We start from the raw sequence: 19,746 nt of genomic DNA, 5'->3' as shown, positions 1-19,746 counted from the left end.
TTTGTTAATGGATGAATGACATGAAAATATTAAACATCCTCAGTAAAATAACACAATTAAACAATAAATGACCTAATTTCTAATAAGCCCAATAAAAAGTTTAGTTAGAGCAATGCAAGTCTCATGCATTAGAAAGGAGGGACTGTAGAACATAAGATGGAGAGAATGATATAGGGAAAATAATGAAATAAGCTCAAGGAAGGCCTTATAGTGGCATAAGTGAAACACCTTTCTTAGCTCTTGGGTTCTGAGTCACTAACTCTGGCAAGTGCCACAATTCTGCCCCCTTTATGTGCCCTCCGTCATATTCATACGGGTACCTACGGTCAATAATTCTGCAGGAGGCAAGTTTATCATTGTACTTGCCCTTAATAACATCAGCTAGAGTATGAACACTTATAGACTGAAGGTCTGGGTGTTTCCCAATCTCAAGGATAGGAAGCAACAGAGCCTTGGAGAAGTCACCAGTGAGATTCTCTTCACGTTTATAACTTTTGTTTAAAGCCTTCATTATAGAGACATGAGTTTCCGAGTGGCAACAATTCATCTCTGGATCAGAGGATGACCTGAGTGGATCCAGTTTCCTGAGTTTGGTCTCCACAGTACTGGCACCCATTTCTGAATGTGATCGTTCTATGGGATAAATGTGCCCACAGTTGGAACCATGGTTGTCTGGCGATAAGCTGATTGAAAATTCAGTTGAGTCAAAGAGGCTGGACCAAGGCGTGTCACAAGTACTGGAGGAGAGTGAGAGTCATCGGCATGGAGTGCCAGAGAGGGTGGTGTAGTGTGGGGACACAGCCAGGTTAGACTTGGGTGAGAAGTTCTCATCACTGAACTGAAATGACTTACGCTCCCTTCCCTGCAGCACATTGTCATACAAGTCTTGGGCATTCATGGTAGTAGTGTTTCTTCTTTGCTTGTGCAGCTGTGCTTCTTTACCTACTCAGGTGTTCAGATCCAGTAATTCACTTCTGTCCGAGTTCTGCAAGTTCTTGCTGTACATTCTTGTCCCTTGAAAGCAACATTGCAATTAAAACTAACATAACAAAAGTAACAAAACATATTTGTACAAGAGTTGAATAAAACAAATAAAATAAAAAATCTATTTACTTGATTTACATCAGATTTTTTATATAAATCAATTCTTTTATTACAGGCAAAGCAAAGTTTTCTAAGGAGATTGTTGTTTCATTTTGAGCTGCCTGATCCAGCCCAGCTCAACTATAACACTCTTGAAACACTAATATCTCTTCAACAACATAGCCGATTGTAACAAAATTTGCACCATATGACAACACAACTCTATCAATTTTATATGATATAGCTTTCATCTCTTCTATTGGCTGAAGTCAAAGGGTAACTTGTAAAAAGTAGAAGTGTGTCAAAATTGGGATTTTGTAAACCAAACTTCAGTTTTTGCAGGTTTTCATCAACTTTTGTTTGTCTCAACAAAAGTGGACACCAATAAACACAAAATGAAATTTCCTATCCAACAGTACATAGCACAACCATTCGACTCTTGCAATGTTTTTTGCTAGAGTGATCTGAATATTAGTCAAGTGCACAATCTGCAGGGTGCTTCCACTGTTTCATTACTGACAGCTTCCCTCGTCAATCGCCTTCCCGGCACTTTACTGGTTTAACCCTTATAGGGTGGATGGTGTCTATAGTTGATGCAATGTAGAGGCAGGTGGCTTCTATAGTTGACCTATAATTTCAAATTTCAAATTTTCCAAAGTTCACGGTGGCAGAAGATTGAAGAGGAAGAATTGATAAGTGTGATGCTATTACATGTTAAGTAGTTGGTCAAAGCAAAGTTGAGAAATTGATGGAACATGACCTATTTTCACTGAATTGTCAAAACCAGCCCAGGTTGGAGGGGTGTCCATGAGGAATGTTCCTGTCCTTTAGGGGTTTAGGGGTTGTTCCAGTAACTATTTGTTTCAGTCTTATGAGGCCATTTTCTTGTATCAAACTTGGCCAGTGTTAAATGAAACTGTACTTTAATATACATTACCCAAGAGGAGTTTTTCACATAAAAATCATAGCTTAATCAGATCTGTTAGGTTAAAGTAACTATACATAAATACAAAGAAAAAGAAGTGGAACTCCAATCAAACATAAAAGTACAAAAAAAAAAAAAAAAAAAAAAAAAAAAAAAAAAAATATATATATATATATATATATATATATATATATATATATATATATATATATATATATATATATATATATATATATATATATATATATATATATATATATATATATATATATATATATATATATATATATATATATATATATATATATATATATATAATATATATATATATATATATATATATATATATATATATATATATATATATATATATATATATATATATATATATATATATATATATATATATATATATATAATTTAAATCATTAGATATTTGACCCAATGTAACATTTCAATAATTTTGGATACAGTATATTTAATTTTGATTTAAATAATTATTTTTTACGATAATTTAAATAAACTTAAATAATTTGACTTAAATCAAACCTACCCTGTCATGCACGTCACAACAAATTTTTCCTGCCATCACCTAAGTGAATAATGTAGTTATTGTCAGTAACAGCCCCCCAAAAATAAGAGGAGATGCAGGGCCAAGGAAATATGTATATACAAGATGCCCTAATCACATCCTAGCTTAGCTTCCTCTTGTCCCCTCTACTCCCCTCCCTTGCCTTACCCTCCCACCTCTGTCCTCCCATGCTGTGTGATCAATCAGGCTAACAAACTCCACCCATGCAATACAATGGTGCATAAGTGGACACAATGGCACTCAAAGGATGGACTCATAAATCTCATGAAGTATAATGACAGGTTTAGTGAAATTTCATGTACTACAGGGAGTGTGTCAATGCACTGTGCTGTTCATCTGCATTCACCTGTCACACCACGAACCACACAACAGTCACACCACACCACACACCACACAACCTGTCACACCACCACGTACCACACCCCACAATACCTCAGCCACACCAAACCTGAAGCAAGTCTAGGCCTCACCACACCACACGCCACACTATACATAAACCCACAACACCTTAGTCACACCACACCACACTTACACCAGATCTCGGCCCCACTATACCTCAGTACACCACCACACCACACACCACCACGACAAGCACACATCAAAGAACACCTGACCACAGCACACCGCACCTATACCACGGCATGTGCACACCACGGAGGACACCACACTTCACTTCAACCAAGCCACGTCAGTCTCAGTAATCCTACGCTGCAGACTCATTCCTCACTCAACTTTACCCAAGCTACTTAACAAGATGACCAGCATGACGCACTGACACATGAAAATCAAAGTATATAAGAGTCGTATAACACTAATCATCTCTGGTTATGACGAGAGAACGGCCGCGTCGATCAAGTCTGTCCTCTCATAACATTAGCAAGTGTTCCTGAAATATTTCCTGTCAAGGGATACTTATCAAAACTATCAAGCGCTTATCTATCATTGTGGTAACCTACGACAACAGCTCACTGAAACTTAGATTAATTATATCACCGGCAGCAGCTCCTTCCCGTCATCTCTTTTTAGCCAAGAATCAGTTTTCTTTCACCCTCCCTAACTGACTGGCGATCAGTCAAAGTCTTATCTACCATAGCTACGACCTACGACAACAGCAAGCTTATTAAAACATGAAAAATAAAAATAAAATTAAAATTAATTATATAACCAGCAACAGCTCTTACCCGTCCTCTCATTCTCTCTGTGGCAAAGAAAGTTTGACGTTCTCCAAACGTCTTTCATTGAATATTTAAAAACAATATACCCACGGGATCGGTCAAAAACTATCCACCTCCTACTATACTGACGAATATATAAAAAAAATTTCAAATACATAATGTGATGAGTTAATAATAAGGGACTAAAGCTTCAATAGAACAAAGTCAAATGAATGATTAAATTTAAATTATGAAGTGACTCAATCCTTATGTGTTTCATATCTTTAAGTAATGGTTCAAAACTATGAATTATAGTTCTTTTTGAAACTGGAATTAATCCATCACTATTTTCTTTCCCTTTGTCTTACATGCAACGCCTCACTCAAGGCCATTTAAAATCAGCTGGGACTCTCTCTCTCTCTCTCTCTCTCTCTCTCTCTCTCTCTCTCTCTCTCTCTCTCTCTCTAAGTATTCAGGCCAACATCGTAGATAATTCTAAATGAACTAATAATTAAATAAACCATTGTAACCATACCATGCAATATATATATATATATATATATATATATATATATATATATATATATATATATATATATATATATATATATATATATATATATATATATATATATATATATATATATATATATATATATATATATATATATCAACAAGTATAACAAATTAAAACCACTTGTTTTTCACCCAAACCTATAAGACATAAAAGTGTACCAGGAACACATTTATAAAGAATAAAATCTTACCAGAACACACTTTGAAGGAATAAAATCGTACCCCAGAACCACATTTCCTCAAGTATTTCACATCAGACGCCAGCGGAGGAGCAACATTAAAAATATACACCTCAGTTTGCCTTCGTAAGCTATTGCCGGAGCGCGAGTTTGTTTTCAAGTGTTGTACACAAAGTCACTGACCCAGATAGTTGAGAGCTGGTGGAGTTTTAACTAGAAGCAAACATCACACACACACACACACACACACTCCCTCCCTCAGTACCTGCCCTGCCAGCCCACGATAAAACAGTATATCAAAACAACACACACACACACACACACACACACACACACACTGAAAACATACTCGTACTCTGGGAAGTGAAACCAAAGCAATTTTAAGAGAGAGAGAGAGAGAGAGAGAGAGAGAGAGAGAGAGAGAGAGAGAGAGAGATCTGCCCTGCGCCACACACACACACACACACACACATTCAGTTGGATAGTTTTCTTTTCCTATATTGAGTAAAAGAGCTCTCTCTCTCTCTCTCTCTCTCTCTCTCTCTCTCTCTCTCTCTCTCTCTCTCTCTCTCTCTCTCTGTGTGTGTGTGTGTGTGTGTGTGTGTGTACGGAAAGAAGAGAGGGAAGGAAGGGAAGATGAAAGATGGTGAGTGATGAAGGAAGAATGAGGGAGAGAAGAAAGATAGTGAGGAGGGAAGAAAGGAAGAAAAGGAAGAGAGAGAGAGAGAGAGAGAGAGAGAGAGAGAGAGAGAGAGAGAGAGAGAGAGAGAGAGCAGTAATAATATATGCATCAGTAATTACTCAACTAAGATACACATTCATAAAGTAAACACACACGTCTCAGAAACATGCTGCCGCCTGACGCGCCTCGCCCTACCCGTGCCACCAGACACCACAATAAGATAACGCCCCTAAAGGCGCCACGTACGGACCGGTACAGACTCAGTGCGATTCCCACCATGGTGCGAGCCATCAATCAATAGTCCCTTCTAGATTTGACTTACCTTTAGGATTAATGTCAAGTATTTCCCCACCCCCAATGTACATTTTCAGTGTGTTGACTGCCTAAAGAATAAACCGTTTATTATTATTATTATTATTACACACACACACACACACACACACACACACACACACACACACACACACACACACACACAAACACAAACACACCTGGCATCCCCTCAAGGGACAACGAAGCCTCTACTCTCCCCTCTTCCGCCCGTATCTTCGCCCTCACATTCCCCTCACAACATTCCCGCACCGAGAGAGAGAGTTTCACCTCCCCTCATAGCGACACATTATGTAAAAATTTCCTCTCATTTCCCTTTTTACATTCTCAGAAACTCTACACTCCAATGACGTCATACTAGTTCTAATATTTCCTTTATATATATATATATATATATATATATATATATATATATATATATATATATATATATATATATATATATATATATATATATATATATATATATATATATATATATATATATATATATATATATATATATATATATATATATATATATATATATATATATATATATATATATATATATATATATATATATATATATATATATATATATATATATTTTTTTTTTATCCCTTCACGGTTTCCCTTCATATATATTTTCCCCACAACTATCTTACATCCATCTTACATTTTCCCCTTCCTGGCAACATTCCGTAGCGTAATGGATCCGGCCTTTCCCTTCCAGCCCCTTCCATCCCCTTCCAGTTCCCTTCTAGTCCCCTTCCTTTTCCCCTTCCCTTCTCTGCCTCATACTTGTAACTCTGCATCGCCACTTCCACCAGCACCACCACCACCACCACCACCTCAATTTACCTGTTCTCATTTCGTTACATCAGTTTGCTCTTTCTTACAATGTGTAGTGGTGCTTTGTGTGTTTTATCTCATTTCAGTGTTGCTATTTGTGTTATTTTCACTTTCTTCTGTGTTATTTTATCTTTCTTCTATCTATCTATCTATCTATCTATCTATCTATCTCTCTATCTATCTATCTGTTCATTCCTTCACTGCTTTCTTGCACATCTTTCCTATTAATCAATCTGTGCAAAGTGTTCCGTTTATTTCATCCTTATTTCACGCTCCTTATTGCTTCCCTCACTCCTGCTGGTATCTTCCCCTTCAACGCACTCTTTCTCTCAGCCTCCGCTAAGCTTCTCTCTACCACCTGTTTCTTATTAATCTTACTTTTTCCTCCCACTAAGGGCGATGCGAGGCGAGATCTGCCAAGCGGGATGCTAAGTGTAGCTGTAAAATAGCGTGCACTTACTTAGATATTGGTGTTCGCATGATTTTCCTCGTGTATACTCGTATAAAAGGAGGTATTTGGTTTAAAAGTGTGTGTGTGTGTGTGTGTGTGTGTGTGTGTGTGTGTGTGTGTGTGTGTGTGTGTGTGTGTGTGTGTGTGTGTGTGTGTGTGTGTGTGTGTGTGTGTGTGTGTGCGTTTACTTTTCCGGCGAATGAGATATAAAATTAAGTCTGACAAAATATCGTAAGAAAAGGAATTTAAATTATGAATTCAATAAATAGAGAGAGAGAGAGAGAGAGAGAGAGAGAGAGAGAGAGAGAGAGAGAGAGAGAGAGAGAGAGAGAGAAACACTACATGCTCCCTTCACCGCCACAACACTCAACACCACACCGCTAAACACTTCACTCACCACGACAACAGCACCGTTTCGTCTCACTCCGCCCATCAGCTTCCCTATCTCCTTTCCTTCCCTCCTTCCTCCTCAGAGTGAAGAGGGGAGAAAGAAAAAACAAAAACACTCATCTCCCCTCTGAGATCTAAGGCGAGAAGACCCACCATACCACAATACCTCGCCTCACTTTCCCTCTCCTTCTATCGTATTCTTAAACACTTCTGCACCGTGCCTCTACTACATTCAAAAGACTCTAGTTGATGTTACACGAGTTTCTAACAGCATTTCTACGGTTCTAGTGGCAAATTAATGAGATTTCTACGCCATTAACAGCAGAAACTGGAGAAACACTCTTGAGAACCTAGCTAATCATTTCAGTGGCCTTTGAAAATAGACAAGATGAGAGAGGAAAGCGTTCAGAATAAGGACAATTTCTCTCTCTCTCTCTCTCTCTCTCTCTCTCTCTCTCTCTCTCTCTCTCTCTGCCTCCCTCCAGCTACTGCCATCCCAAGCTGCTGTGAATATTACCGCCGCCGCTAATAGTGTTCAGGGCAGACTCAAGGGAGTGGATTTCCGCTTCCAGATTCCGGTTTTTTCTTGTAGGAGGAGAACGAGGGCATCTGTGGGAGGCGGCGGCAGCGGCGGTGAAGGAGGTGGAGGAGGAGGAGAAGGAATATAAATGGATGCAAAAATACTGGTAAGTAAAAAAAAAAAAAAAAAAAAAAAAAAAAAAAAAAAAAAAAAAAAAAAAAAATATATATATATATATATATATATATATATATATATATATATATATATATATATATATATATATATATATATATATATATATATATATATATATATATATATATATATATATATATATATATATATATATATATATATATATATATATATATAAGTAAAAGAGCAAAAATAACAATAGATCTGTTGCTGAGAGATTAAATTCTGAAATGGATCTACTGATGGGAGGGATGTGGTGTCGTGCTGGCGTGGGGGGAGAGGAGACCATGGGGAAGACGAAGATAAAGGCTATAAAGACGGCTAAGAAGACGAAGACGAAGACGAAGGCTAAGAAGAACAACAACAACGAAGACAACAACAACAATAACAACAAAGCAACACGAACGAGAAAAGAAAAAAACAAGAACAAGAAACAAAAAGAACAAGAAAAACAAGAAGAACAAGAATAAAAACAAGGAGGAGGAGGAGGAGGAGGAGGAAGAGGACGACGAGAAGGAGGAGGAGGAGGAGACGTTTATCTAGGAGCAGTGAGGAGTTGGGAAATAGTAAGGGGCGGGAGGGAGGGGAGTAGGGGGGGCTGGGAGAAGAGGTTACATCACACTGCCTTTCCTTGAGGTAGCGCTAACAACTGGTCAATAGAGTCAATCTGTGTTAACTCTCTCTCTCTCTCTCTCTCTCTCTCTCTCTCTCTACCACCACCGCCACCACCTCCTTCTCTTCTTCTCTACTGTATTATTCAGCCTTTTTTTTTCTCCCTCTTTTTTCTCTTCCTTTGCACCTTACTTTTTCTCCTCCTCCTTCTCCTCCTCCTCCTCTACCAGATGCCTTCCTGTTGGGGATGTTCCTCTCTTTCTATCACCTTTATCTCTCTCTCTCTCTCTCTCTCTCTCTCTCTCTCTCTCTCTCTCTCTCTCTCTCTCTCTCTCTCTCTCTCTCTCTCTCCTTCACAAGTTTTCAGTGATAACAGTTTCCCTCCCTCGAGATACTGAGGCGAGACACTGACACCGACAGACACACACACACACACACACACACATACAGAAAGGACCAAATTTTTCCTTCAAGAGAGAAAACTCTACTCTAATTTCTCTCTCTCTCTCTCTCTCTCTCTCTCTCTCTCTCTCTCTCTCTCTCTCTCTCTCTCTCTCTCTCTCTCTCTCTCTGACACCATAATAATGTGATAATTCTACAGACGGACCGGATCTTTATCACACACATTTTCCTCACGTCTGCGTCTTAATATAGAGAGGACGTGTCGGGGGCAGACCAGAGGAGGCATTAGCATTAGAAGAGGTTGTGGTGACGGCACGTAGGTTAGGTTATGCTAGGTAGTAGTAGTAGTAGTAGTAGTAGTAGTAGTAGGAGGAGGAGAAGGAACATTAATAAAGAACAAATAGCAGCTCTTCCTTTGTGTGTGTGTGTGTGTGTGTGTGTGTGTTTACGAGGCAGCCTGTGATAAATCAAACTATCTAATCTAAAGTGAGATATAGGATAGCGAATACAAAGGAATACAAAGGAATACAAAGGAAAGAACAGACAGCAACAGCCCTACTGGGCCTAACGAGGCTGTCTGTGTGTCTATTCTACAACTACCACTACAGATTCTAAGGGTTAGAGGATGGAGGACACTAGAGATCAAGGAAGGAAAAACAGGAGAGTATAGGGAGGAGGAAAGGCTAAGATGTGATAGGAAAGGATCAAAGAGAAATTATACTATTCACTACACTAACTAAAAAAAAAAAAAAAAAAAAAAAATTATGTAGGCGCAAAGTACGTTATATGAGGGGTTTCTGCGAGGTGATTGTCCAACCTTTGTTTAAAAGTTTCTATTGTGTTACTATCGACAATATGTGCTGGGAGAGAGTTCCAGACATTTACAATTCTATTAAAGAAATAATACTTAGCCTCGTCTGATCTGAAACGCTTACCTATAATCTTGTAGCCATTATTTCGAGTGGTGTTGGAACTGTCAATGATGAGATAGTTGTTTACATTTACGTTATTAAAGCCCCGACACATCTTAAACAATTCAATTAAGTCACCTCGCATTCCCCGTTTCTCTAAACTGAACAAGTTGAGTTCCCTCAAGCGCTCCTCATAAGGCTTGTTCCGCAGTCGTGGGATCAACTTGGTAACTCTTCTTTGGACTCTCTCCAGCTTGTCTATATCTTTCCTGTAATGGGGTGACCAGAACTGGACGCAATACTCAAGTAGAGGTCGGACAAGTGTATTAAACAATGTGAGAATTACCCCTTCTGATTTGAATTCGAAAGTCCTACCAATAAACCCAACCAATTTATTTGCTGTTTTAACTACTTCCGAGCAGTGTTTACTTGACTTGAGGTCTGAGGTAATTATAACGCCCAAGTCCTTTTCCTCCTTAACCTTAAGAAGCTCGGTATCGTTCATTAAGTAATCAGTGTGATCGTTATTATTACCAATGTGCAACACTTTACATTTATCTACATTGAAGCTCATCTGCCACTTGTCTGACCAAGTGGCTAAGTGGTCAAGATCAGATTGTAATTTTCTTTTATCCTCAGACGTGACTACTTTATTCATCATTTTTGTATCATCAGCGAACTTAGATACTTTACAGGTGAGGCCCTCATCGATATCATTAACGTAAATAAGGAAAAGAACAGGGCCGAGCACTGATCCCTGTGGTACACCACTTAGAACTTCTCGCCAGTTTGAAAATTTACCATTTAAAACAACGCGCTGTTTTCTCTCAGACAGCCAGTCTTCAAGCCAATTGAGAAGTTTTCCATTTATACCATGTGACTTCAATTTAGCTAGTAGCCGCTTATGGGGAACTTTGTCAAAAGCTTTTTGAAAATCTAGATACACTATATCTACTGCCTTTGGAGGAGGAGGAGGGGGAGGGGGAGGAAGAGGAGGAGCACGTGTTCCTGTCGCTATGTAAAACACGTGTTGCTGTGCAAGCACAAGCTCACACACCTTTTTAGAGAAACCTTTTCTGTGAACAACAACCATTTATACATATAATGTTTGCTTTGGCCCCTCTCTCTCTCTCTCTCTCTCTCTCTCTCTCTCTCTCTCTCTCTCTCTCTCTCTCTCTCTCTCTCTCTCTCTCTCTCTCTCTCTCTCTCTCTCTCTCTCTCTGTGTGTGTGTGTGTGTGTGTGTGTGTGTGTGTGTGTGTGTGTGTGTGTGTGTGTGTGTCAGTTGCCTCAGACACCAATGTTTCAGTGAGGAAAAGAAGATGAGGTTTAGTAGAGGATTGGTGATGTTCTACATATTGAAAATTAGATCTGAGACCACAAATGAGGCAGAAATTAATGAAGAAAAGTTGAAAGGGGTGTCAAGACACTTAGGGTCGATACAAGAAGAGCAGTCCGACCTGGGGACATCTGTGGTCCCCTCCCCGGGTGGAGACTCCGAGGTATTATTATGATGGCCATCACAATGACAACTGACAGGAAACGCAAAAGTGGTCGGCAAGACGTAAGGGAGAAGTGAGTCACTGTCACTAATTTTCAGTAGGAATTGACTATGAAAACTGTTGTAGACAATCCCTATAAAAGCAATACTGAGACTGACTACGAAAGGTTAACCCTCGACATTACTGTTGTTCTCCCAACAACAAAACAATAAAAAAAAGAAAATAAAAATAAATAAATAAATAAATAAATGAAAATAAAAGAAAAATAAATAAGTTAATTAAAATAAATAAAAAAAAATTTCAAAAAAAAAAAAAAAAAAAAAAAAAAAACTCTTTCATATGCAAAAAGTTTCATTACAATTGGTGCAGTGGTTAGCGAGAAATAACGAAAAAAAGAAAAAAAAAGACAGACTGAGATGTTTGCATATAAAGACAGACAACTGTTTTTGCCTTCCACTTTCACTTTTTTTTTTTTTTTCTCTTCAAAACAACATCCAATGGTAGTCACATGACATTTCAGAGAAATTAGATGGAACCTGGTCGCCTTTTCTTTGCAAAGTATTATGCACTTGAAGGCGTAGGAATCAGGAGGCGCCACCTGCTGCATTGTAGCCAGGTTTTCCTAATGCCCTTCTGGCTCATAGTCATTGCTGAACTGAAGCTGCTTCTTCGCCTTCCTCTTCTTTCTGTCAGCAACTCACTCGGACTCCTTGTCACCTACTTCCATGTACTGGAAGATGTCTGCGTCAGTCCCGAACAGGTGTGGCATGTTAGTTTCTCTGCCGAAATTGTGCTCTAAAGTCGTCACCCGAGCCACAAAATGGCCAGGGAGGTATTTTGCTAGTTTTCCTTGGAATGACTACTGCTTCCGTGTCAGAGATCCGTCTCTGTGTGCCGAGAGCATAACAAAAGTGATAGTGTCTGGCATAGAGACGTACATTCCTCACTCTTTTTCTCAACCTAAACCTTCCAAACCTTGCAAGACTTTTCTCGTGCTATACATGATGGAGAGGTAGCCCACAAAAAGTACTTGATCCCTCAATCACCAGAATCTCATGCGCTTTATATTTCTGCCTGGAACCATGCCAAGTCTTCGCTCAAACCTTTGCTAAAAGCTTTATCTTGGATGATTCAGGGTTTGTTCCTCCCTTTCCTCCATTCTCTGACTACTTCATGCTACCTATTAAAATTCTTCGCAATGATGTTTTCCATGCCCTCGCTGTCCTAAACCCTCGGAAGACTTATGGACCTGATGGGGTCCCTCCTATTGTTCTCAGAAACTGTGCCTCAGTGCTTGCACCTTGAATAGTCAAACCCTTTCAACTCTGTCTGTCAATATCTACCTTTCCTTCTTGCTGGAAGTTTGCCTACATTCAGCCTGTTCCTAAAAAGGATGACCGTTCTAAGCCCTCAAACTACCGCCCTGTTGCTTTATTTTCCTGCCTCTGTAAACATTTTAATTTATCCTCAACAGGAAGATTCTTAAACATCTATTACTTAACAACCTACTGTCTGGTCGCCAGTATGGGTTCCGTCAAGACCGCTCTACTGGTGATCTTCTGGCTTTCCTTACAGAGTCTTGGTCATCCTCGTTTAGAGATTTTTGTGAAACGTTTGCTGTTTCCTTAGACATATTAAAAGCTTTTGACAGAATATGGCACAAAGCTTTCATTTCCAAACTATCCTCCTACGGCTTCTATCTTTCTCTCTGTAACTTCATCTCAAGTTTTCTTTCTGACCGTTCTATTGTTGTTGTGGTAGACGGTCACTGTTTTTCTCTTAAATCTATTAACGGTAGTGTTCCTCAGGGTTCTGTCCTGTCACTCACTCTCTTCCTATTACTCATCAATCATCTTCTAAACCAAACTTCTTGTCTTATCCACTCCTACGCTGATGATACCACCCTGCACATTTCTACGTCTTCTCATAGACATCCAACCCTTCAGTTCATGAAGCGAAACCACAGAACGCCTGACTTCTGATCTCTCTAAAATTTCTAATTAGGGCAGAGCACACTTAGTATTGTTCAGTGCATCAAAAACTCAATACCTCCATCTATCAACTCGACACAAGCTTTCAGACAACTATCCCCTCTTCTGCAGCGACACTCAACTGTCCCCCTCTTCTACACTGAACATTCTTGGTTTGTCCTTTACTTGAAACTTCACATCTCATCTCTAGGTAAAACAGCTTCTATGAAGTTAGGCGTTCTGGGTCTTCTCCGCCAGTTTTTTTTTTTTTTTTTTCTCATCCCCTACCCCCAAGCTGCTGTGTACAGGGGCCTTATCCGTCCATGTATAGGGTATGCTTCACATTTATTGGGGGGTTCCACTCATACCGCTCTTTTAGACAGAGTGGAATCAAAAGCTTCTCGTCTTATCAACTCCTCTTCTCTAACTGACTGTCTTCAGCCTCTTTTTCATCGCCGCAATGTTGCATCTCTTGTTATCTTCTACCGCTATTTTCATGCCAACTGCTCTTCTGATCTTGCTAACTGCATGTCTCCCCTCCTCCCTCGGCCTCGCTGCACAAGACTTTCTTCTTTCTCTCATCCCTCTTCTGTCCACCTCTCAAATGCAAGAGTTACCCAGTATTCTCAATCATTCATGCCCTTCTCTGGTAAACTCTGGAACTCCCTGCCTGCTTTTGTATTTCCACCTATGTTGCGAGGTTGAAAGTAGAAATTATTTCTCAAATCTATAATCAGTAAGGCATAGTAAATAGGAAATGAGACTTCAGAGTAACCAGAAAGAAAAACTGTAAGTCACAAAATTCATAGATGTTATATTCTTTGATAATTGCGGGTGTACGCAGCAGCCATGGCCTTGAGACGTAAGGTGTTGCCAGATGTACATCCAACCTTTTACCTGAACGTACAGTTCTCGTTTATTTATAGGTATTTATAATGTAAAGACGTACTTATTTATTGCACATACTGTAAGGTTGTGAAAGTATATGTAGAGGTGAGATTGAAAGCTTTAAAAAAAAATATAAAAGTAAAATTCCGCTTCCCAAGTCTGATATCGTGGGCTCTGAGGAGGGAAACAATCCTGGAATCAAAATCGCATGGTAGCCACACTTGCATTCATACCATGGGAATAATATAATATATATATATATATATATATATATATATATATATATATATATATATATATATATATATATATATATATATATATATATGAAACGAGTTGTTATTTTCCTTTTTCTGTCATTTTACGGGATAAATAAAAAGCATAGGAAAAAGAAATGCAGCCTGACAAGACCACTATCTCTGACAAAGCGCAACACTGTACTGGTTAAAAGTTTTTTCCTTTGGAATGTTATTACAAGTTTTCTTTTCTGTGATGCCTGTCAGCACTACGTATATTTTACTTTGTTTATGCACATCTTAACACTGCTCCTCGAATACACCTTGCTGGTGCTCTTATGGTCTCTGATGCTGGATGTGAGGCACAAAATTTCGTTACTTTATGGTGCAAACGTTTCTTATGAAGATTTAACGATAGGAGTTCGTTAAAACATTTTTCAAAAGTATTTCTCAAATTTCTTCGCTGAATTTAAATGGCATACGCATGCATAACATTAGCTTCTCTGAAGGACGACCAGAAATGCGCATCCTATTTTCCCAGAATTCCAAGAGGTATCTCTTGAATTCTTTGCTCTGTGGACGTGCTCTCCCTTCCTACCGTGTCGTGAAATGAAAACAAACAGAGGCACAAAGCATTACTTTTCCCAGGTGGTCTGTTGATGCAGTTATGAATAAAGAAGTATAAAATTTAGGTTGAGAGCATGACATAATCCACTTCTCAACTCTCTTTCAAAACAAATACCACCTGGTAAAGTAGAGCAGGAAATCGACTGCTTGCAAATTATGGTGACACACTGAAGGCACGGCTGCACTTACTCACTTTGCCAGAAACAATGAACGCAGAGCAACATAACATAGGTCAGGTGAGGGCACAACTGCTGAGCAAGGTCAAGGCCACGCTTCTTAAATTTTCCTGGTCAGGTTCTGGACAACGGACTTGGCAGCGTCCCGACTCATGGTCCGCCTGACGCTCGCCTGCAATCCGGTGACACACGGCGTCCAGGGAACCATTTGTCACTCCCGCAGTCGGCTCAGGTCTGGTTGATGCTGCAATGGAGAACCCCCTTAGGTTTGCGGCACTGCACCGTAAGCTTCCAGCCAACAGCCGTGCAGGGAAGCATATTCATAGCCACACCTCCCCACCTGCCGCCTTAATGAATATGGCATTACTAACGTCTGGACTGTTACGGCCAGCAATGATCGCAGCCTGACATGCAAGACCCTCATTCTCAACACTCTCCTCCTGGCAGTTACTGATGAACTTATTTGTTAGTTTCTCGCTTTGTTCTGTCATTGAACTACAAGGCTACCAACAAAACATTAATGAAATCCTCAGATATTGCAAAATCATTTCATCTTTAGATTTTCCTATGCATGTTGAATATTTACGTTACGAAATGAACACATTGTACATTTCATTTCAAGATATTTTCTTGTCACTATAATACTGAATAAAAAAAAAAAAATTAATATATATATATATATATATATATATATATATATATATATATATATATATATATATATATATATATATATATATATATATATATATATATATATATATATATATATATATATATATATATATATATATATATATATATATATATATATATATATATATATATATAGTTATAGTTATAAAGATCATAATGCATATAAAACATATCTAGTAATTTTCATTTTAGGCATTTAAAATTTCAGACTTCTAACCTAAAAAAATAAATAAATAAAAAATGACATGATGAACGTTGACATGTTGATTGCAGCCTCCTTGGACGTTGTGACGCAGCATTTCAAGCCAGAGAGCTGCCGTCTAGTCTCCTCAGCCAGACGAATCGCTGCTTGTCTCTTCGTGAGGCGCCCGATGGCTTGAGTCACGCTTAATCCACTCATCCTCGAGAACCAACACACCTTTATATCTAGGTTGTGAAGATAAGCTTTCCTGACGAAGGATTGAGGGCTGGACGGCGTGTGTGTGTGTGTGTGTGTGTGTGTGTGTGTGTGTGTGTGTGTGTGTATGCCAAGATGGGTCGGTGAGTGTTCGCGTTGGTGTGAGTGGGTGGGTGGGTGTGCGTCCATGTTTTCTGAGTAACGAGAAACAACACTTTCATAAGGATTTACGTAAATTACAACTATCGCAGCCTGACATGCAAGACCCTCATTCTCAACACTCTCCTCCTGGCAGTTACTGATTAACTTATTTGTGAGTATATATATATATATATATATATATATATATATATATATATATATATATATATATATATATATATATATATATATATATATATATATATATATATATATATATATATATATATATATATATATATATATATATATATATATATATATACTTTAACAGCCCTCGAGCTCATGGGACTTGGCTCCCTCATCCGCCACTCCTGGAGACGCCCGCAGGTTGGGAATCTCGATCTACCGCTCCACTTACATCGGGGCTTCAGACTCAAGCCTCGGGCACCAAACCCAAGCCACCTCCTGCCTTATGGTCGACACCTCAGGAGTCTACTAGTACACAGCAGAGGATCTACTTCCCTCTCCCGGGAGCTTGGATTCTGGGTCATCTTTCACACAAGCATACCAGAACACTCACAACACTCGTGCACACACATTCACGTCTCCACTCATTACACCTGTGCTACCCTCACGTCGACACGCCACACGTTACACCTGCGCACACCCTCGTTATACAAGTGCTACACTCACGCCACACTCGCACACACGCACACACACGCATAGACAACTGCTGAGCCCGTGCCATCACTACAAGTATTTCATACTATATATTGTTAATTTATTGTCCTGCTTCATTCTTGTTCTTTTTTTTTATTTTTATTGTTACTATTCAATACATATATATATATATATATATATATATATATATATATATATATATATATATATATATATATATATATATATATATATATATATATATATATATATATATATATATATATATATATATATATCGTTGTTGGGGTTCCTAGTGTTTTAAGTTGAAGCATTTTGTGTGTCCGAGCCTGCATTCCTCTAGATTTACTGTCACATGGCTCGTGACAGGAGCACACACACCAAATACACTCAGGGAAACACACTCCTAAGCAACATTTTCACTACACAATACGCACAGCACACACTGCCGAAGAATCTTTACATCCACAAATATGCAGCAGCATAATCAGAAGAAACCAGGATGCCACAATATCGGTGAATTCAACCTCAAACAGTTGACGTGTAGACACGAGCACAGGCTGAGGTGTGAAGGATGCCATACACTTGGACACAAATCTCGCCAATGTAGTTACTACAGCGGTTAGGGATGTGGCGGGGAAGATGCTGCCGATGTGTTTGATATTAAAAACGATTTCATAACTGTTTAACATACAAACAGCCAGTCTTTGCAGTCAAACCTTGATGACATTAAGCATCTTGTACACGAAAGAAATATCGATTTGTTGTGTGTTACCGAGACGTGGCTTCGTAATGAAATTCCTGATGAACATTTAACTGTACAACACACAGGTGTGATGGTGGACGTGGAGGAGGAGTCTGCATATATGTAAGCAAGCAACTGAAGGTAAGTGTGATAAAACTACCTACTCCTAAGCAACCCCGTGTCCAGGACTTATTATGGACGAGTGTACAGTGCAGTAAGTTGCCAGCTTTTATTATAGGTTGTGTTTAAAGACACCCCAAGGCCACACCTTCCTCTTCTGAATATGTCCAAGATGTGTTGAAACAAATGTCTGTATGTAAGAAATGGCTTTATATGTTGATGTGATTTTAATGATGGTTTATTTTCTAAGAAAAACAAAATTGATGGTATTATCAGAAATAGCAGACTCACACCAATGATAAATGAGCCCACTAGGATGACGTCAACCACAGCCACAGTGCTGGATGTGATCATCACTAATAAACCAGAAAGTGTTTTGGCCACCTCTGTTGTTCCCGGGCCAGCACCTGATCATGACCTAATTGGCATTACAATAAATATCAAGAAGACGGAGAGAGCATGAACTAAAATCTTTTCGTCACCTTGGTAAATATAACAAGGACGCTTTGTGAGCTACTCCTGCCAGAACCCCATCATTTTGATCAAATACTGACCACAGGCCACGTTCATCTACAACTTGATATTTTAATACTAATTACATGAGTTGTCTGGATGCGTGTGCTCCTTTAGTAACTAAGGGAGCAGGCAGACCTGCAGCGCCTTGGCTCACTGAGGGTTTGCGTGTAGCAGTGAGGCAGCGTGACGACACCCGCACCAAGCTGAGGAGAGACAGACACAATATTTGTCTGCAAAAGCAATACGCGAATGAAAAGAAAGAAATAAAATCTCCTATTGGTGCTGTTAAAATACAATTATCTTAAAAAGTCTAATAAGAGCAAGCAAAATTCATCGGCCATATTAATAAGAGCAAGCAGAATTCATCGTCCATATGGAATGTGATAAAATAATTAGTTCCCAGCAAGAAAAGCAGCTCGAGAAAAACATGAACTTCATAATGTCTTTCAAAAAGCAGAATAATTTAATAATTTCTTTGCCAATGTAGGAAAGACAGCATGTGACAACGCAGCAGACAGTACAGAGCAATCAGTCATCCCCCCTGGACCCTTCTCTTTGTAAAGTGCAGTAGTGTGACTGAAAAATTCAGACCCAAGTCAGTAGACACCAACACACTCATATTAACAGTAAAAAGTCTTAACCAAACACGTTCTGTGGGCTCAGATGGAATTTTGCTCAAATTTATCAAGGATGCCTTATATTTTATTGCATCTTACCTGCCATGCGTCATAAATGGCTCAAATGTTACCGGAGTATTTCCTCAGGCTTGGAAAAACGCATGTGTCGTTCCTCTGCTAAAGAAAGGTGATTTTAATGATTCAAACAATTATCGTCCTGTTCCTTTTGCGGATGACACAAAGATAGGTAAATTAATTAGGTCAGAATCGGATGCCATCGCCTTGCAGGCAGATTTAGATAGAATGAATGAATGGACGGATAGATGGCAAATGCAATTTAATATCAATAAATGCAAAGTACTTAGCGTAGGTAGAGGAAACCCACACAATAGGTACACATTAAACAACCAAACTCTGGTAGGTACAGGGTACGAGAAAGATTTAGGCGTTATAGTTAGCTCTGAACTCCGTCTAAGAAAACAATGCATAGAAGCCAGAAACAAGGCAAATAGGGTACTAGGATTTATTTCTAGGAGTGTTAAAAGTAGAAGGCCGGAAGTAATATTAAAGTTATACTTGGCGCTGGTCAGACCT

At 38.9% G+C, this 19,746-nt stretch overlaps 1 protein-coding gene across 11 annotated transcripts in view; it reads right to left on the bottom strand.

Moving 5' to 3' along the window:
- Window positions 1-4,601, bottom strand: part of LOC135097868 (uncharacterized) — a 40,791-nt gene extending 36,190 nt beyond the window's left edge. For 5 of the 11 annotated variants that reach the window (XM_063999962.1, XM_063999960.1, XM_063999955.1 and 2 more), the window contains exons 1-2: window positions 3,782-3,846; window positions 853-1,014 (exon numbers count right to left, since the gene is read on the bottom strand). In XM_063999962.1, the coding sequence (XP_063856032.1) occupies window positions 853-894 (42 nt within the window). In that variant the 5' untranslated portion in view covers window positions 895-1,014; window positions 3,782-3,846. Of the gene's footprint in view, window positions 1-852; window positions 1,015-3,132; window positions 3,538-3,781; window positions 3,848-4,521 lie in introns of those variants that run through there. The other 6 variants (XM_063999963.1, XM_063999964.1, XM_063999959.1 and 3 more) reach the window with 5 other exon arrangements.
- Between the last annotated feature and the right edge of the window lie 15,145 nt (window positions 4,602-19,746).

The sequence above is a fragment of the Scylla paramamosain genome, unplaced genomic scaffold (genome assembly GCF_035594125.1).
Source record: "Scylla paramamosain isolate STU-SP2022 unplaced genomic scaffold, ASM3559412v1 Contig35, whole genome shotgun sequence".
NCBI lineage: Eukaryota > Metazoa > Arthropoda > Malacostraca > Decapoda > Portunidae > Scylla > Scylla paramamosain.
This window is presented reverse-complemented; position numbering and strand designations above follow the sequence as displayed.